This window comes from Stomoxys calcitrans, chromosome 5 (genome assembly GCF_963082655.1).
Source record: "Stomoxys calcitrans chromosome 5, idStoCalc2.1, whole genome shotgun sequence".
In the NCBI taxonomy this organism is placed as follows: Eukaryota; Metazoa; Arthropoda; class Insecta; order Diptera; family Muscidae; genus Stomoxys; species Stomoxys calcitrans.
The window spans coordinates 119913751-119934391 of record NC_081556.1 but is presented as its reverse complement, the minus strand read 5'-3'; the positions used below and the strand labels follow the sequence as shown (position 1 = coordinate 119934391).

Genomic DNA, 20641 nt, shown 5'->3' with positions numbered 1-20641 from the left:
CAGATCTCTCGAAGAGTATAACACTGCTAAGATGCTGAAGAAGAAAAAGAGCTCCCCGCTTTCAACTACTATGGGACGACCAAGCCAGCCTTCCCGCAATGGAGACACCAGACCGTGTCCGGCGGAGGGAAACAAAGTTGGAACAGAAACGAATGAAGCGCGCACGGCCCTTGAGTCTTCATGGAGGACTATGACTTCCAAAAGGACGACACATCACGGAAAGGGAAGATTGTAGCTGAAAAATGTAAGGAGCCGTTTTCTTATGCCAAAGGAGGCATAACAAAGATGGGCTAACTTACGCAGTCATCAATATCGGTAGGGCATCCGGCAGGACTCCATCAGATCATCAGTGTCAAATAGAGGATCTCATTAATTACCGGATATTCGAACATGTGTGGAACTCTGAAGAGGATTCACCCATACAAGTATACAGGAGACATCTTTACGCTGCGCTTTGCGTCAGTAGAATGTATTGACACTTTCAAACAGCTTGTTGGAAGTATCCACATTCCTTGGGAGGGCGCAAAACTTGACCTGGAGAGAAAGATGGACATCCCCCAGCTCCAAAGGCAAAGGTCTTCATCAAGGGATGGGCCTGCGAATTCGTGATGGAATGCATGTTAGCATTCTTAGGCAAGCAAAACCAAGGTTTGATCGCAGAGAAATAGGAGGTCTTCTACAGGGAGAAGAGGGGTGAAAAAACTTGTGGTGGGCATTGATCAAGCCTCCGTGACTAGTTTGGCTAAGACTATAGGCATGGCGCACTACGGGTCCTAGGCTGTCAATTTCAAGATTGAGAAGATCCTCCAAAGATCCTCATATAGAGATATAATGCCGTGTATTGGCAAGTGACTCCAAACCGCCTAACAAATGGGAGGCTGACGACAAGACCATCGCCGACTGTCCCAATAATGGGAAGGACAGGACAAGCAAAGATCCTAATATTAAAACATGAGGCGGTGCAGGGGCGAGAGACTCAACACAGCCTAACGAACAGGGTCCCAGAGTTGTCAACGTCGGATGCAACAGTCATGAGACGAGGAGATGATGGAGCATACCTGGCATCACTTTATCTGCCTTTCGACTCTCCAACAACGCCACCCAAGTCCGTGCTGCAACGGCTGGTGAAGAAGGCAAAACAGACAGGAATTGAGGTATTAATAGCGTGTGATGCGAACTCTTGCTACATTTTGTGGGGTAGTGCCAACATTAATAAGGAGAGTTAGGCCCTGGCAGAATTCTTGAATACTAACGACCTAATAACACTTAATGTTGATACTTTTTTAATAGGACTAAGGAGAAGATTTAAGATATGACAACATGCTCGGAAAATCTACTGGACGATATTCAGAAGACTTTTCAGAAGAAGACTTCGGCAAGATAGACTTGGGCATAGAAGACATAGACGACAATATCAACAGGATTACGACTGCACTAGTGGGGTCTTTCAAAGGTAGTTTACCTCTTCGAGAAAAGACATCAGCCCAAGAAAAACCCTGGATTACAGGGAGATTCGATATATTGGGAAAAGGTTCGCAGACTTGACCAGACGTGAACTAACTTAGGGGAGTTGTATGGAAAACAATAAAAGATTTTTTAAGTAGCACGGAATTCCTAACAAAGATTTGTTTCGAGGTTACTTTATAGCATTTAGGACTTACAACAAGCCGAATACTGGCTTAGGTGCATGCAAGGGGCGGATTAATATCTGCACCCTCTTTTCAACGTAACTTAACCTAATCTTTAATACCCTGTGCCTCAGTGGTGGTGCCTAATTGGTCGATCATTAGGCCCATCCCGAAAGAGAAACAAACGAAACGAATATTGTCCTTAAAGAAAATTTTACTGAAATTGACAAAATTTAAGTACAAGTTTTTCCAAAGACAAAACTTCAGTAAAATTTTCTTGGTTTTAGAAAAAAATTTACTAAAATTTTTTCAATTTCAGTAAAATTTTCTCTAAAGACACATTGTCAGTAAAATTAATTTTCTTTAAGATAAATTTTCATTGATATTTTCTGTAAAGAAAATATTTTTTTGAAATTGCAGTTGAATTTATTCTAAAGACGAAATTTTAGTTATTTTGTTATTTTAATAAACATTCTATATAAACATTTGTTAGGAAAATTTAGTTTAATCAAATTTAAAACAAAAAAAAAATTTTTTTTTCTCTTCATTTGATGATTTTTTTTTTGTTGTACTTTTCATTATTACCAAATGTGTATTAAATGTTTGATAGAAAAATGCTGGTGTTGTTTTTTTGGGTAATAGCGATGAAATAACTCCTCTCAAGCTTTTATGAACTTTTTCAAAAAATAAAGGTTTTGTTTTTCATAGAATGGAGATATACTAATTTCGTTATTCTGAGAGAAGAATTTCGTCACATAAAATAGAAGAATCCTTGATGCCGAGACGTACACATAACCGGTATGCATTGATAACGAGGGGGCTTTTAACAATGTGCGGAGCGACACATTGATCCAATCCTTAGACCAGTAGCGGGTAGACCGCGTCCTTAGAGATTAGATAAACCATATGCTACGGAACAGATCGATAAATTGTGGGTCCCATGACGTAAATATAAGGGAGGAAATGGAACAGGGCACGTCACAGGGGGGCATTCTGTTTGTAACTCCTCGAAATATGTGTCTATGATCCCATAAAGTATAAATATTCTTTATCGTCATAGCACTTTAAATCGATCTAGCCATGTCCGTCCGTCTCTCTATCTGTCGAAAGCACGCTAACTTTCAAAAGAGTAAAGCTAACGCTTGAAATTTTGCTCAAATAATTCTTATTAGTACAGGTCGGTTGGGATTGTAAATAGGCCATATCGGTCCATGTTTTAATATAGCTGCCATGTAAACCGATCTTGGATCTTGTCTTCTTGGACCTCTAGAGGGCGTAATTCCTATACGATTTTGCTGAAATTTTCTGAGTTCCTTGAGTCCTTGCATGCCGCAATTTCTGTCCGATTTGGCTGAAACTGAGCATGTAGTGTTTTATTATAACTTTCAACAACTGTGCCAAGTACGGTCCTAATCGGTCTATAACCTGATATAGCTCCCATATAAACCGATCTCCCGATTTGACCTCTTGAGCCACTAGAGGGCGCGATTCTTATCCGATTTGTCTAAAAGTTTGCATGACGTGTTTCGTTCTGACTTCCAACTATTGTGCTAAGTATGGTTCAAATCGGTTCATAACCTGATATAGCTGCCATATAAACCGATCTTGAATCTTGACTTCTTAAGCCACTAGAGGGCGCAATTTTTAACCGATTTGACCGAAATTTAGCATTAAGTGTTTTGTTTTGACTTCCAACAACTATGCCAAATATGGTTTAAATTGCTTCATAAACTGATATAGCTGCCATATAAACCGATCTGGGATCTTAAGTTCTTGATCCTCTAGAGCGCGCATTTATTATCCAATTTGGCTGAAATTTTGTACAATGGCTTCCCCCAAGACCTTCAATATACTTGTCATATATGGTCTGAGTCAGTCTATAGCCTGATACAGCTCCCATATAAACTAAGCTCCCTATTTTACTTCTTGAGTCCCTAAAGGGCGCAATTCTTATTGGAATTGGCTGCAATTTTACACAATGACTTCTTATATGGTCTTCAATATTCAATATTCAATTCAATTATGGGCCGAATCGGACCAAAAAGGTAATATAGCTTTAATAGGATAGCAGTTTTTAAATCCTACACCACTACTGTGGTACAGGGTATTATAACTAAGTGCATTTGTTCGTAACACCCAGAAGGAAGAGAGATAGACCCATTGATAAGTATACCGATCGACTCAGAATCACTTTCTGATTCGATTTAGCTATAACCTGTCTGTCCGTCTGTCTGTCTGTCCATGTTAATTTGTGTACAAAGTACAGGTCGCAGTGATCATCCGATCGTAGTAAAATTTGGTACAGGCGTGTTTTTTGGTCTAGAGACAAAGCCTATTGAAATTGAAAAAAATTGGTTCAGATTTGCATATAGCTCCCATATATATGTTTGCCCGATTTTCAGTAATAATGCAATAAAATGGTCTTTTGTTAACCAATTCTTTCGAAATTCGGCAGGAAGGAATTTCTTATGACTCTCTCTCTCTCTCAAGGAAATCGGCCCAGATTTAGATATAGCTGTCATATATATATCGCCTGATTTCAACTTCTAGAGTCACAGCAAGCGCATTTATTGACCCAACTTGCCAAAATTTTGCAAAACGCCTTCCCCGACCACTGCCACAGTATCTGAGAAGTTTGCTCGAAATCAGTTCAGATTTGGATATAGCTCCCATATAAATGTTCGTCCGATTTGCAGTAATATTGCATTGCAATGGTGTTTTGTTAACCGATTCTTTCGAAATTCCGCAGGAAGGATTTTCTTATGACTCTCGACATTACTGGTGAACTTCATGGGAATCGGTTCAGATTTAGATATAGATTTCATATATATATATATATATCGCCCGATTTTAACTTCTAGAGTCACAGCAAGCGCATTTATTGACCCATCTTGCCAAAATTTAGCAAAACGCTTTCCACGACGACTGTCACAGTATCTGAGAAGTTTGCTCAAAATCGTTTCAGATTTAGGTATGGCTTCCATATATGTGTTCATCCGATTTTGAGAAAAATTGCAAGTGCTGATTTTCTTATTTCTCTCTCTTTTTCTTATTACTCTCTCTCCCTCTCTCTCTGTCTCTCTCTCTCTGTCTGTCTCTGTCTCTCCTCTATGTCTCTCTCTATCTCTCTCTCTCTCTGATGAATTTCAGAGAAATCGGCCCAGGTTTAGATATAGGTGTTATATATGTATATCGCCAGATTTTCAACCCGAGCGCATTGTTTGACCAATCTTGCCAAAATTTTTCACAACGCTTTCCTCGACAACTACCACATTATCTGAGAAATTTGCTCGAAATCGATTCAGAATTAGATATAGCTTCCATATATATGTTCGTCCGATTTTGAGAAATATTGCAAGAAAGTGCTCATTGTTTAACCAATTCGCTCCAAATTTTGCAGGAGGGATTTTCTTATGACTGTCTATCTCCCTCTCCCTCTCTCTCTCTCTCTCTCTCTCTCTCTCTGGTGAATTTCATAGAAATCGGCCCTGATTTAGATATAGCTGTCATACATGTATATCGCCAGGTTTTCAACCCAAGCGCATTGTTTGCCCAATCTTGCCAAAATTTTGCACAACGTTTTCCTCGACAACTACCACATTATCTGAGAAATTTGCTCGAAATCGGTTCAGAATTAGATATAGCTTCGATATATATGTTCGTCAGATTTTGGTTAATTTGCAATAATGTTGTCATTTGTCAGCCGTTGTTATTACAGTTTGAACATATTTTTGCTCGCCGTGGTCCATCAAAATTGGTTCAGAATAGAATATATCTCCCACATTGTACTCAAAGTATAGGTGTAGGGTATTATGCAGTCGGCACCGCTCGACTTTTGCCCTTCCTTACTGGTTTTTCTTTTATCCTTTGTTTACCAAAAATAAGATACCGGGAAAAGAACTCGACAAATGCGATCCATGGTGGAGGGTATATAAGATTCGGCACGTCCGAACTTTGCAAGCTTTTACTTGTTTCTATTCCTTTGGTTTTCCCACTTTAGATTTTTTTGGTTTATTAGCAGTGAATAAGCATAACTAATGTCTTTAGTAATTTAGTATAATTATTTTTATTTAATTACACTTTACACTTGTTTTATGTTGATTAGTGTAGTGTATGTATATTTGTTATAGAAATTAGCGCCAAATTTTCAAAACCAAAAAAAAAAAAAAACAATGTTATACCACCACAATACAACAAATGAATGAAATGAATAAATAACGAAACAAACAATGAACTCACAACTGACCCTTAAATATGTACATGAAGGGGCATAAATTTTGATCATAAATCAGGTAAAGCGTTAAAAGGCTGCGGAAACGGAACTAAATCGAATACCAAGCCAAAAAAGAGGCAAATTTGTATTCCGTTTTAACCTCGAGCAAATCATACCCCTCTCTCTCTCTCACGCCTGCTACTCTCTTGTTTTTGGAAAGAAACAAAAACTGAAATTAAATCAAAGGCATGAAAATTAGGAGTATAAAGGGGAAAAAGTACAACACAAAAGGAAAAGGTCAAAAAAAGGAACAACAAAAACAAATACCAACTATGTGAACTAATCGTCAAGAATTTCACTTCATTTTCAGGACTACAACACACTATTGGACAATAGTAACAGTAAGTAGGTAAGGTTAGGTATTTAGCATTAGTGTGGGTTAGTAAACAAAGGGGAGTGTTTGAGACTTTGTAGTTGGTTGGAGGGGGAAGGGTAGCCTTAGTTTAGTTAGTGGATTTTTTTTGGGGGTTTATGTATAAAGTGTTTAGACGATTTTGAGAAATCCAGTTAATGCGGGTGGTTGAGTACAGTATTGAAGGTTGTATATGTGGAACATATGACTGTCTATGTGGCGTGATGGGGAATAGTAGGCAAAGGAAAACGAAAAGAACTTATGAAGTAATGATTTCTATGTTGCTCATTCACTTCTTTATTTTTTCCTTGCTGTGTTTATGTTTTCGTTTACTGTTTTGTTTTGTTTTCGTCACATAAAACAAATGAAAATTATTATTTATAATTTCTTGGCATGTGATGATTATATTTTCTAACTGTTATAATCCAAAAAAAATAAGGTGACTGAATATGTGAAATGGCACTAAAAAACATAACGAATTTGTGTGGAAACTGAAACTTTATTTCGAAATAAAATGAAACAAAACTAAGAAAACAAAAAAAAAAAACACAAAACTAAACAATCAGTATGCAAATATGCGCTGCTAGTAATTAGTGAAATACATTTTCATTGTTTTCTTAATTATGTTTATACTATTTTGTTTTTCGTTGTGGACTCCTTTTTTCGGCCGTCCAACAAATGGAATTTAAAATCAACCAAAAAGCGTTAAAACACCGAAACTAAATTTGAAATCAACCAAGGCAAAAAAACGTATTTTAGTAAAACACATGGAAAGAAATGATGAGAAATTTTTGCTAATTTGTGTAAAGAGGTTTTTGTTTGATTTTCTTTTTTTTTTCTTTACTTTAAGTTATTCTCCTGTTTTTCTTGTCTTTTGGCAGAAAATTAATTTGGAGATTACTTTTTTTTTGTTGTCTATTCAATTTGATTCAATGTTTTTTTTCTTCTTCTGGTTTTGTTCTTTCTTATTATTCTTTCTGTTGAGATTTTCTCTTATGTTATGAGAGAGAAGAAAAGCAAATACAAATACAAATACATATACAAATACTTATAATAATAATACGGAAAACTGTAAATAATTTACCTGTTTCTGAGCCATGGCTTGCATTTGTTGGAACATTTGTCGTTCTTCCTCTTTGCCTGCTTGTCGTGATGGAATTTTAGTTTCCATTTCATTTGCCATTCAAGTAATGAAAGCCAGGAAGTGCATCGTATAAGAAATTGAAAAAAATGACAGTAAAACCGTAAATTGTTTGTTACTAAACATTGGTATGACTTTAATCAAGAGTATTCCTACATTTTAAGTTGCATAAAATCTTATATGGTATGAATGAAATGTTTGACTTATGATTAGAAATATATTGAAAAAATTCATACATAAGATTTCCCACAAACATTTCATTAAGAATGATAAGAGTCATCTTTTTTATAGCCTACTAGCTGACCCGGGCCCACTCCTCTGCGCCTTATTTTATTTTTATGGAACAAAAGTTTCCTTGGAATATTTATATTCGACAATTAAAGAGCTTTTAGTGAAATACCATGCTACGAAAATAGTATATCGCTTGACTAACAGTTTAACAATATAAGTAATCTGAATAAGTAATCTTAATCTGAATCAGCCCGATATTCTCATGATATTTCATTTAGGGATATTTTCGGGGGTTAGGTGGGCCCCCAGATAATTGACACTGAAAAAAAATATCAACATCGTGCTCTTCTTTCAAATACCATTTATTTAAACCCCTTACTGCCATTAGTTTAGGGGAGTTTACACGATGAGGCATCCCCCTAAATAGGGTGTCAAATTTGTTTTTCTAATCTCAAATACCTTTCATTTGAGCCACATATTGGCATGGTCGAAAAATTTCTATCCTTTAGGGGGTTTTTTGGAGAAGGGGTGATGCCCTAAATACACGGTCCTACGTTTGAATATCAAATTCGTATTGCCCCAATTTTGCCCATGAACATTCCACTAAGGAACAGGGGCAAACTTCTCACTTATCACTGAGTGCAGTCCGTGTCAAGTTTAAACTCAATGATAAGGGGCCTCCTTTTTATAGCCGAGTCCGAACGGCGTGGCGCAGTGCGACACCTCTTTGGAGAGAAGTTTTACATGGCATAGTACCTCACAATTGTTGCCAGCATTAGGAGGGGAAAACCACCGCTGAAAATTTTTTCTGATGGTCTCGCCAGGATTCGAACCCATGCGTATTATACTCCCAAATACCTTTCATTTGAGCCACATATTGCGATGGTCGCTAAAAAATTGCTGTTTGTGAGGTATTTTGGTCAAAAAATTGGTCCCGGAAATGGGTATCAATTCTTGCTCTACCCCCCAATACCTTTCATTTAAGCTCCACGTTGACATGGTCGGTAAATATGACGGATTTAGGGGTGTTTTGGTGATTGGGGTGGTCCCCCAATCACTAAGGCCAACTCACTGAGTGGGCGGCCACTCAGTGAGTTGACCTTGAAAATATATATCGGATTCGTGTTCTACTCTAAAAACCCTCTTATTTGAGCCTCATACTGCAATAGTCAGCAAATACTTCCTATTTGGGTGGTGTTGTGGGGTTGGGGTGGCCTCATAGACACTTTTCCCGAATATTGATATCAGATTCTTGTTTTACTCCCAAAAACCTTTTATTTGAGCCCCATGTGGCTATGGTCGTAAATTTGTACCCTTTGGGGGAAGTTTTTAGGAAGAGGTCCCATATTTGGATATGATATTCGTATTCTTCACTCAAATACATTTTATTTAAGCCCCATATTGCCATGGACAGTAAATAAGTCCTTTTTTTGGGGGGTGCTTTGGGGAAGGGGTGGACCCCCGGAAACGTGATCCTACATTTGGATTTTAGATTCGTATTCTACTCGCAAATACCTTTCATTTGAGTCCCATATTGCCATGATCGGTAAATATGACCGATTTAGGGGTGTTTTCGGGGTTGGGGTGGTCCCCCTAACACTTGGTCCGACAATTTTATTTAGATTTAGATTTAGATTTTGGTCATATCTGTTCAGATTTAGATGTAGCTCCCACTTAAATCAATTTCCTGATTTGACTTCTTTAGCCCCTGGAAGCCGCAATTGTTTTCCGATTTGGCTGAATGTAGTTTTCTGTTATGACTTTCAACAACTGTGCCATGTACGGTCCAAATCGGTCTATAACATAATATAGCTCCCATATAAGCCGATCTGCCGATTTGACTTCTTGAGTTTACAAGCCTCAATATTTTCCAATTTGGCTGAAATTTTGCAAGTTGTGTTCTGATATGACTTTCAACAACTGTACCAAGTACGGTCCGAATCAGTCTATAACCTGATATAGCTCTCTTAAAAGCAGATCTCCGGATTTGACTTCTTGAGCTCCTGAAAGGCGCAATTTTTGTCCGATTTGACTGAAATTGAGCATGAAATGTTTTTTTATGGCTTTCAACAACTGTGCAAGGTACGGTTGAAATCCATTTATAACCTGATATAATTTATTGAAATGGAGCTTGCGGAATCAATCTTGTTTACATAAGAAGTATTTTGTAAATTTTCAAGTGGCTAGCTTTATTCTTTCGACCTTAATCCCGATTTCTGTAGATAAACGGACAGACGAAAGAACATGGCTAGATCGACTGAGAATAGCAGACGATGAAGAATATATACGCCTTATGGGGTCGCAGACTACACAGAAAAAAAATCATTTTCAAGTTTCTTGCCTGTTAGGTCGAAGCTCATAAAATTGTAGAATTCTTCTTTGTTTCTCTATCGAGACGAGCTCAATGATGGGAGATTTTCTTTGCAAATGGAAAAGGAAAGCCAGAGATCGCAACACACACCAACCACCATGCCCTACACTTGCTATCACTTGCTTACCTTTTTCTGCATAATAAGTGAGCTCGTAGTCCTATCTGTCCTGTTATTATACCGAAAGCTTTACTAACGTCCTGATATCTAAATGTAACGTCGCTTTCGCGTTCGACCACCCGGCACCCAAACGATGCGGATTGTGCCATTCTCAGAGAAGGCGTTAATCTTCTTCTTACATTCCAAGACTATTCTTGATATTACCGTCCTGGTTGTTATTGCCCTTATGGTCAGTTTACTGTCCACAAACCTCACACCACTTCACGCATTCCGTGATAGGCCTGATCTTCGCCTGCAGGACCGTATTATGGTCAGGCAGTCTAAAACAGATCTCTATCTCTAGGTTCTCAATGTAGAACCCCAGGCCCACTCTGTTTTTTAGCGTTAGTCCACCCGTACAACATGATCTTCCAGATGGCTATACCACAAGTGTCATCTCATTCCACTCCTTCCAGGTTTCTTATTGTCGCCTCAATTATACCGCGATGGTATTACCTGCTCCTGGGAGGAGAGAATGTTCCATTTACAGAAAGCCCAAAATACCTGGATGTTTTGCTGGACAGGAAATTGAACTTCATATCCAACATTTTGGAAAGGCAACTATTGCCCTATGTACTTGCAAGATATTCGTTGGCAACAGTTGGGGGCTTAGGCCTCTCGTCATGCATTGCTTTTAGACCTATAATGCTATATGGTGTTTTGGTCTGGTGGTCGGCCCTTCAAAAGTCCACCTACTATTGAAAAGTCAACCGGATCCAAAGGATGCCTTGTTTGGGCATTACAACCGCACTTAGGACTACGCCATCTGGTGCAATGAATTTAATGCTGCACGTTATGCCTCTGGAAATTGTGAGCAGGCAAATTGCTGCAGCCACTACTGTGAAGCTCATGTGGCAGCTACGGACACTGTGTTGTCCTTAATACAATGTCCGATGTTCCAGGTAGTGTGGATTACACACTACCTGAGCCGCTTTTTGATACAAAGTACTGTACCAGGCAGCCATTAAATTCCTGGAGAACACATTTCTGACTTTAAAAACCGCCCTCAACTGCCGCAGATCTCTCAACGAAATGTCAAACAGTTCAAAATACACCTGTTCTGGTTGTCGGGCCACAGGTATATCCCAGGGACTTGTAGAGCAGACGAGATTACGTATCTAGGAACTACCATACACATTCCAGGGGAACTGCAATCTGTGTTACATCATTCCGTTTGTAACACATCAAAATATTGGTCTGAGACCTAACAATTTATATATGTTCATATTGATATTGAGTCAATTTACCCATGTGCACAAACACTTCCTATTAGTTGGGATTGTAAATGGGCCAATATACGGTTCATATATTGATATAGCCCCCATATAAACCGATCCCGGATCTTGACTTCTTGAGCCCCTAGAAACCTCAATTTTCATCCGATATGGCTAAAATGTGGCACAAAGACTTCCAATATCTGTGCCAAATATGATTCGAATCGGTATATAAACTGATATTACTCTTATACTCATTTGTATTACTCTTAAATATCTTTTATTTGATAGCCATATTGTCCCATTCGATAAACATAACCATTTGGGTGGGTTTTGGGGTGAAGTCTCCCTTCGGGTTAATTGATCTCAAAGTTTTATACCAATTTTGTGTTTTTCTGTGACCATAAGGGTTGTACACAATTTCGCTTAAATTGAAAATTGTGTATAGGGGAGCATGTCATTCAGTTGCAATTTCAACTTGAAGCATTTTAAAGTCTCTGCTGTATGACTGTCCAAAAAAACGTTGCATTATTAAACTTTTGTAATCATTTTTCATGAGATTTTTTTTTAATTTGTCATCCAATAATTTAACAAAATGATGCAGCCAAAGAAAGTCAACTTGACAAAAGTTTGCCTTCAAGTCTGCCAACTTTTGAAAGTGTTGGTTGGTTGGGTTTCCCTCTTCTACAAATCGAACTATTCAGCCTCGCAACCTAACCACCACCTCGCAAGGCTGTTATATACGCGTTATTTGCTTGGGGAAGACTGAGCGTCTTTAGTAGTTGGCCTCCCCCCCCCTTTCAATGTCAATATCCTTGATCATCATCGTCATTTTTAACCTCCTGCTGCTTAGAAAGGGGCCTGATGGATGACTGGTTGCCTTGCTGCCAGTCTGTCTCTTGCCTCACTGCTGCTGCCGGTGCTGGTGCTGCGTTGATTGCCACTCAATGTTGCAGCTATAGTCATACATCATTCGCTTTGATATAATAATTTTTATTTTTATTTCTTCGATATACGAACAACGCTGCACATATACTTTCATACATATTTTTTTTTTTCGTATTTATTTGTTTATTTGTTTGCGGTGGCTTGTTGTTGAGGCCAATGTTGGAGACTCTTATGAAACTTGGGCAAACATTAATGCTAACCTCAATGAATTTCTATTTGTGTTTCTCCTCCATGCACTTGGACAAGCCAATGGACAAACAAATAGACACACAGACGGACTGCCAGGCAATGGATGGACAGACGGACGGACAGACGGACATTTAATAAATAACATGTTCAATAAAGAAACAAGACCCAATAATAGCTACCAGCAATCAAACAAAGTAAGCAAACCAACACTACAAAATTGATGGGCAACACGGGAAGCCCCCTTGTTTCTGGCCAAAGAAAAAGTGGTAAAAGTGGTTGGTCCTCAGAGAGATTTTTTACACTTTGTGATATTATTTTTCAATTTGAAAACGTGTAAGGCTAAGATAGGGGTGATAAATAATGGAGGGGTTCTTACAATACAAAGCAAAAAATTTGCAAGACATTTTGTCAAAATTCCACAAAAATTTTATTTCTATAGAAAATTTTGTAAAAATTAAGACACATTTAATTTATATCGAAAACTAGACGAACCGGGCCCGCTCCGCTGCGCCTTTTAATTCTCTAATATCTTTTTAGGGTGGAGACACTTTGCCCTGAATGAGGATATCGAATTCGTGCCATTGTAGCCTATGACGCTGAACGCGTTCGAATTCTGGCGAGAACATCGGACAAAGCGGTGTTTATCCCCTCTTAATGTTGGCGACATTTGCGAGGTACAATGCCATGCATGGTCATTTAAAAATTTTCCCCAAAGAGGTGTCGCACTGCGGGACGCCATTCAAACTCGGCTACAATAAAAGGTCCCTTATCATTGAGTTTAATCTTGAAACGGAAAGCACTCCTTGATGTGTGACAATTTGCCCCTTCTCGGTTCCTGGTGGTAATGTTCTCATTAGGGGAGGCATCTCAGACATTTAGACTTAAATATGGATATCAAATTCGTGCTGCACTTCAAAATCCCTTTAATTTGAGCCCCATTTCGCCATGGCCGGTATATATGAACCGTTTGAGGGGTGTTTTGGGGCTGGGGCGGCCACCGGCACTTTGCACTGAAAATACATATCAATTTCGTTTTTTATTCCCAACGCAAATGAAGTTCAGTTAAGGGGGTGCTTTAGGGCATACCCCAAAACACTTGGCTCCAAAATGGGACATCAAATTCATTTTCTACTCTCAAATACCTTTCATTTGACTCTTATATTGTCATAATAGGTCAAATAACCCATTTGACCTATTATGTCATATTCGTAATCTACTCCCCAATACCCTTCATTCGAATCCCATATAGCCATGGTTGGACCTAATCTACTGCCTAATACTTTTCATTTGAGTCCCATTTTGAAATGAATGTCCAATATATCTGTCTAGAGGAGTTTTGGGGTTGCGAGCGGCCGCTGGGTACTTGAACCCAAATTTTAATACCTTATTCGTTTTCTGGTCTCCAATACCTTGCATTTGATACCTATATTGTCCCGATCGGTTCACTTTTGAGTTTGGATTGTATTTTTGGCTTAAGGGGGAGGGTCCGTCCCCCTTCCGATACCGAAAAATTATATAGCCTATGTTTCCTTCCAGACCAACATACACAATATGCGAAAATTTCGAGAAAATCAGTTCTGCCTTTTTTTAGTCTATACGGAACAACCAAACCGAGTCCCATATATCCGTGATTGGCTAATGTGCCCATTTTGTGCGTTTTTATGGTTTTTATTTTAGTTTGGGTTACGTTGAAAGGAGGGTGCGGATATTAATCCGCCTTATGCCACATACATGGTACCATCCTCAATCCATTCTCCCAATGAGGATGGGAGCAGCTCACATACCATCGCGGTACAATCGAGGCGACGATAGGAAACCTGGAAGGAAGGGAAGAGGTTTCCGATCGGATAACTGAGATGTGCCATCGGCATAGTTTTGTATTGACGGAACCCTAGTATTGCCATCTGGAAGATCATGTTACACGGATGGATCAAAGCTAGAGGACAGAGTGGGCCTGTTTTGAACTTTTTATATAATTTAAAAATTTTGAATATTTTTTTTTTTAATATTTTTTTTTTAATAAATAACGCTTTTTTGCCGCCTAGTGTATCCGTTGTAATTTTCTACCATTTATTTACTTACCCATGCCTTTGGCCTGCAACATTTCCAATAACTTCTTAATGCTTTCGTCGCGTGCAATCAAAGTTTGTTTCTGTGTCTCCACTCGACATTCCAAATCTTTGATTGTCTCTCGTAAAATGCTAATTTCACGCTGCAAATGATCATTTTCCGCATAGACCGCTTCGATTTGTTGCTGCATCTCAATGTTGGGCTGACGCATGCGAGCACGTAGTTCCTCCTCTAATTGACGCACCAACATGGCTTGTTTCTATATCACGATTTAGAGATGGGGGGAGGTTGGAATGGTGACACCAAACACCCAGAGTATAGTGGGGGGGCGAGGACAATGTAAACAGAATAAATGGAAAGAAAGTAAAGAAAACATTTTTAGTTAATTAGCCATAACATATTTAATAATAACCGTAGAATGTTAGTTAGTGATGTTGTTGGGGTTAGTATTAGAAGGCCATCGCATGAACTCGCACTTAAAGCACTTTCACCACAACATGGCTAAGCTTTGGTTGTTTTGCTCAAGTGTTATTTTTATGAAAGTAAAATTGTTGTCAATATTTGTATTAGACCCCAAATATGAGAATGCTCAAAAAAGGAATTCAAAGCACTATAATTCTAAAGTGTAGGAAAAGGATGACGATAATTGTATTCATAAATTTTATTATTTTTTTATAACCTCCATCACAAGGGCGATAGGGAAGGAGTTTCAACTACGTCATTTCGTTTGTAACACCCCGAAATATTGGTCTAAAACTATGAAGTTTTTGTTTTTCAATGACCGCTATGGTCGGACTGGTGATGACTGTCTGTCCGTCTGGCAATTGAAGGCATGCTATTTTTCAAAGAAACAGTTTTTTTTTATCCTCCCCCCTAGTATGGGGGTATACTAATTTCGTCATTCTGTTTGTAACACTTCGAAATATGCGCCTTGATCGTCATATCATTTAAAGACGATCTAGCCATGTCCGTTCGTCCGTCCGTCCATCCGTCTGTCTGTTGAAAGCACGCTAACTTTCGATGGAGTAAAGCTAGACGCTTGAAATTTTGCACAAATACCTTTTATTAGTGTAGGTCAGTTGGGATTGTAAATGGGCCAAATCGGTCTATGTTTTGATATAGCTGCCATATAAACCGATCTTGGGTCTTGACTTCTTTAACCTCTAGAGGGCGAAATTGTCGTCCGATTTGACTGAAATTTTGCACGTGGTGTTTTGGTATTACTTCCAACAACTGCACTAAGTATGGTTGAAATCGGTCCATGTTTTGATATAGCTGCCATATAAACCGATCTTGGGTCTTGACTTCTTTAACCTATAGAGGGCGCAATTGTCGTCCGATTTGACTAAAATTTTGCACGTGGTGTTTTGGTATTACTTCCAAACACTGCCGTAAGTATGGTTCAAATCGGTTCATGTTTTTATTTAGCTGCCATATAAACCGATCTTGGGTCTTGACTTCTTGAGCCCCTAGAGGGCGCAATTCTCGTCCGATTTGACTGAAATTTTGCACGTACTGTTTTGTTAAGACTTCCAATAACTGTGCTAAGTATGACGCAAATCGGCACATAACCTGATATAGCTGCCATATAAACCGATCTTGGGCCTTGACTTCTTGAGCCCCTAGAGGGCGCAATTCTCATCCGATTTGACTGAAGTTAGTGTTTAATGACTTCCAATAACTGTGCTTAGTATGGCGCAAATCCAATAACTGTGCTTAGTATGGCGCAAATCGGTCCATAACCTGATATAGCTGCCATAAAAACCGATCTGAGATCTTGAATTCTTGAGCCTCTAGAGGGCGCAATTCTCATCCGATTTAGAAGAATTTACGTACAACGGCTTCTCTCATGACCTTCAACATACGTTTCTAATATGGTCTGAGTAATTTTTGCTGGTTTGACAGAAGTTTGGTATGTAGAACAAAATAATGCCCCTCAATTAAATTTATTTTGTACAAATTTTTGGCAGAATCCTTGGTGGTGGGATTCCAATATTCGGCCTGGCTGAACTTAGCACGCTTTTACTTTTTATAAATTGATTTCGCTGAAATTTTAAACTGTGACTTCTATAATGCCTCTCGGTTCACCTGAACTAAATATGATCCAGATTGACCCATATACCTGCTAATGCTGGCAACATTTGTGAGGTACTATGCGGCACGCCGTTCGGACTCGGCTATAAAAAGGAGGCCCCTTATCATTGAGCTTAAAACTTGAATCGGACTGCACTCATTAATATGTGGGAAGTTTGCCCCGGTTCCTTAGAGGAATGTTCATTGGCAAAATTTTTTTCTGATGGTCTCGCCATTATTCGAACCCAGGCGTTCAGTGTCATATGCGGATATGCTAACCTCTGCGCTACTGTCCAAATATATTTCGGAATATTTTTTTTTTGTCACAATTTTACTTACATAGAAATCTGCTGGAACCTTCAATTATCTACCGTATATACGTAAACTGAGTTTATTTGTGTAAATTGTTTTATTTTCCTTGATAGACTTACTTGATTTTCCGTGCTCAACAATTTCAGCTGGTCATTGATCAAACTATACTTGGCGCTCTCTTCTTTTCGCAACGCTCGCTCCTTTTTCAGTTCTGGTGACCAAAAAGTCTTTATGCTATGCATGGAGCTGCCCAGCTTTTGATTTGTCAGCTCCAGTTCTCGTTTCAGCTGACCCAATTCACGCTGCAGATCTGTGTTTTGATGTTGCAAATCGCCCAGATACGCTCGATCCGTGGTTGGCATGCCCGAATTAAAACCTGCAAAGAATAAGAAAAAAAAAACACAGACAAAAACAAATGGGTAAAATCTTTGCTTTTTTGCGAAGTGTGTTTTTTTGTTAGATTTTTACAACAACAAACTTACCCAAAGGATTTGGACTCTGCCTGGCCGAACGTCCGTAGAGTTCATCTTCCAAATACAAGCCCCTTTCCAAAGATCGATCTCGCGAACGATCTCTGGGCTCACGTATGGGTATGAACTCACGGTCATGATGATCGACCAGGCCACCTCTATCCAAGGACTGATAGCGGGGGGCTCCTTTAAAATACAATTCAGCAGGGTTGAAGAGGAAACGAAAGAAGAGAAAGAAAAAAAAAATACAATTTATTTATCTCCTACTCCGCGAGGTGGGGTTAAAAAAAATGTTAAGTCATTCTAATTACTTGGATAATCCAGACCATGTGACATTACGGGTCTACTGGCGCTCCGACTTCGATGATGTCCCGCCCCCGCGGGACTGGTTGGCTCATCCATGTCTCTGTAGTATGGACTGCCCATTGCTGAAATTCATACAATTATGATGATGATATCATGAGGATGATGACAGGGGTTGTGGGGGGAAGAGTTGGTTGATTGATTGTTTTTCAGTATTTTTTTTTTACTTCTTCGCTTGGGTCGGGTTAGTTTGAATTTGAAAACTTAAAAATTATAAAGAAACTAAAAAAATCAGTGCAGGCGGGAGTTTTCTCTTTTTTTTACTGTATGTTGTTTTTCTGTTTGTCTTTGGATTTATTTTTTATGTAGCGTATAGAGAAAAGAAAACCAAATAGAGATGCTTTTAATGAAAATAGAAAAATAATAAAAAAATTGAAAGCAAAGTTTGAAAACAGATGGATATGTATGGATTGAACTGGCACCGGAAAAATAAAAAAGAAAAATTACAAAAACTGAAGAATAAAAACTAGAAAACTGAAAAAAGGGTCATATGAAGCTTTTGTGTACATGTGAGCAGGTTCATGTTAAAATGGACTTCGGCTTAAAAAAGAAAACTCTTCAAAAAATCGAGTCACACAGTACCACAGCACTGCGATATCTTTGTAGCTGAGCAAAGGAAATTCAACAGCGAATTGAAAGTGGCTATCTACACATCCTAAATGGACTTCAATTAGTTTTAGATACATGCGTAGCCTTTAGGTTGTGGAAATATCTGCCCTCACATCCGATAATTTGGGATGCATATCGAAGCCACTGTCTACTGAGGAATCGCTAGACGGACGATTGCGTACGTATTTAGCGTGAACCGCTACAATGATCAGCATGGCTCTGGAAGAGCTTGTCACTAATATACATTTATCCGAGCTTTTCGAGGGAAAAAGTAGAATTTTGCTTGCCTTTAATTTAATTACAATTTTAAACCCATAGTCTAACTCTTAATTTTTTTTTAGCTATTCAAGTATTCTCTCAACCCTATTTTTAGCATGAAACAATTCTCTTAACTACCATCAATTTGCCATTAATTATTCAAACTTCAATTAATTTTCAACATAAATTCCCCAATTTTTTTTTTATTTTACATTTAAAGAAGTGCCTGGCATATGAAGCTCCCTCTGGTGTCTATCTCATGCCCTAATGAACGATAAAGTTGTGATCTTCTTTTTTGAATTTGTCATTCTGTCTTTGTCTCGTTTTGGTTTGGCTCAAGTAATAAATAATATTTTATGCATATTTTTTTTTCGGCAGAGTTATTAAAGTGACATCTGTGGTTAATATGAAAAGTTTAGAACCAACAAAAAGTAGACAAACTCGAAAATCGACTGACATGAATGTGAGAAGCTGCCATGAATTTTTCCTATTCATCACTTAAGGCAGCAACAATCATGGACGGACGGACGAACGACGACGACAAACTTGAGAGAAATTCTTTGTGGTTAAGTCTCTAATGTGTTAAAAAAAAGTAAAGAAAAACCTATGAAAAGAATTTTTGAATAGAAACGATGTAGGAAGTGTAAGAATTTGAATTTTTTTCCATTCCTTAGTATGGGGGTTCGAGTCTTTGAGGCTTTGAGGGTGAAGTAAACAAGGTGGTTGTTGATATGCTATTTTCATATCCTTTAACGATAGTCACCAATGGGGGTAATATAGAAGACTAACACATGTTTGTGGTCTTGTGGAGTGGGGTTAATATATATGTCCGTTGCTATTACTGTTTGTAGATGTGTGTGTGTGTGTGTTTGTGTCTCTTCTGTTCAGTAAGTAGGTGAATGGATGATAACTTGATAGAGCTTTGTAGCAGGGTTGCCATTCTAACACAAAAAAAGTTGTTGCAAAAAATTTTTAGAGAAATTAAAAAAAAAATTCTTTGAAAGAATTTTGCATTAAAATGCAAAAGCCATTTTTTTCAAAATTGTGCCCATTAACATTCTACTGAGGAACAGGGGCAAATTTCTCAAATATCAATGAGTGCAGTCCGATTCAAGTTTAAGCTCAATGATTTGCATCGAAATATTTCTTCCAAATATAGATAGGGAAAGAGGAAACATCTAAAAATATGATGCGTATCATATAACACGTTAGGGTGATCACGTTCATAGGCCATACCACAGCAAAAGCCTATTACGACCTATGTAGAGTGGACCATGAAGTTGTGCAACCACCGGAGAAGCCGTCCTGACTAAGTACTGCTTTCCATATTAAATCAGATCACTCAGTCAAATATTTTAGATTCATTATTATTTTAGAAAAGACAGTTATTAGCATTAGTAAGAAGTTTACAATGATGAAGAACACATCACATCACAAGCGGGTTAAAATTCCATACTTGGACCATATTTTGGGAATGGAAGGAACATTGCACAGTGGGATAGAATCGAAAAAACTAGTATAAAAAATGGCATTAGAGAAGGGATGAAGATAACTCTTTGAAATTAGAGTAGAGCGGAGGTGTTATCGAGATCTTATGCAAAATTTAAATGCCCTAGGTGGTCCGTTTGCCTCCTCACAGGCCCTAAATTTTTTCACCTCGGAATTTCAAAGAAAAAAAATATAAAATAAGGCTGCCACATCTTCATTTGTTACCCGAAAAGACCTCAAGCGAACTTTTTTGTAGAGATTTTTTAAGCACTATCCAGCATTTTGGAAATTTGACCATAATGGAAGATTTGGCAGCCCGAACAAATTTTCGAAATGCCGATGTGATCAACTTAATAGTCCAGCCAAGAGACTCCCGGACCACATACTGCCTTGAAATTTTGCAGAAGATCTCGTTAACACCTCACCTGTAACTGCATGATAAAAGATAGAGGAGATAACATATCTGAGCACCCCGAAACCGAGCTCTATTTTTG

The 20641-nt window shown here is 38.4% G+C and overlaps 2 protein-coding genes across 15 annotated transcripts in view; one reads left to right on the top strand and one right to left on the bottom strand.

The window, feature by feature from the left end:
* Positions 1-20641, top strand: part of LOC106094039 (molybdopterin synthase catalytic subunit-like) — a 515852-nt gene that overhangs the window by 236109 nt on the left and 259102 nt on the right. The window lies entirely within an intron of this gene.
* The window catches only part of LOC106089369 (ELKS/Rab6-interacting/CAST family member 1), a 289868-nt gene that overhangs the window by 193278 nt on the left and 75949 nt on the right, over positions 1-20641 (bottom strand). For 12 of the 14 annotated variants that reach the window (XM_059370218.1, XM_059370205.1, XM_059370203.1 and 9 more), the window contains exons 5-9: positions 17741-17857; positions 17442-17615; positions 17079-17335; positions 14587-14833; positions 7338-7396 (exon numbers count right to left, since the gene is read on the bottom strand). In XM_059370218.1, coding sequence (XP_059226201.1) covers positions 7338-7396; positions 14587-14833; positions 17079-17335; positions 17442-17615; positions 17741-17855 — 852 coding nt within the window. In that variant the 5' untranslated portion in view covers positions 17856-17857. Of the gene's footprint in view, positions 1-7337; positions 7397-14586; positions 14834-17078; positions 17336-17441; positions 17616-17740; positions 18079-20641 lie in introns of all 14 variants that reach the window. The other 2 variants (XM_059370204.1, XM_059370207.1) reach the window with 2 other exon arrangements.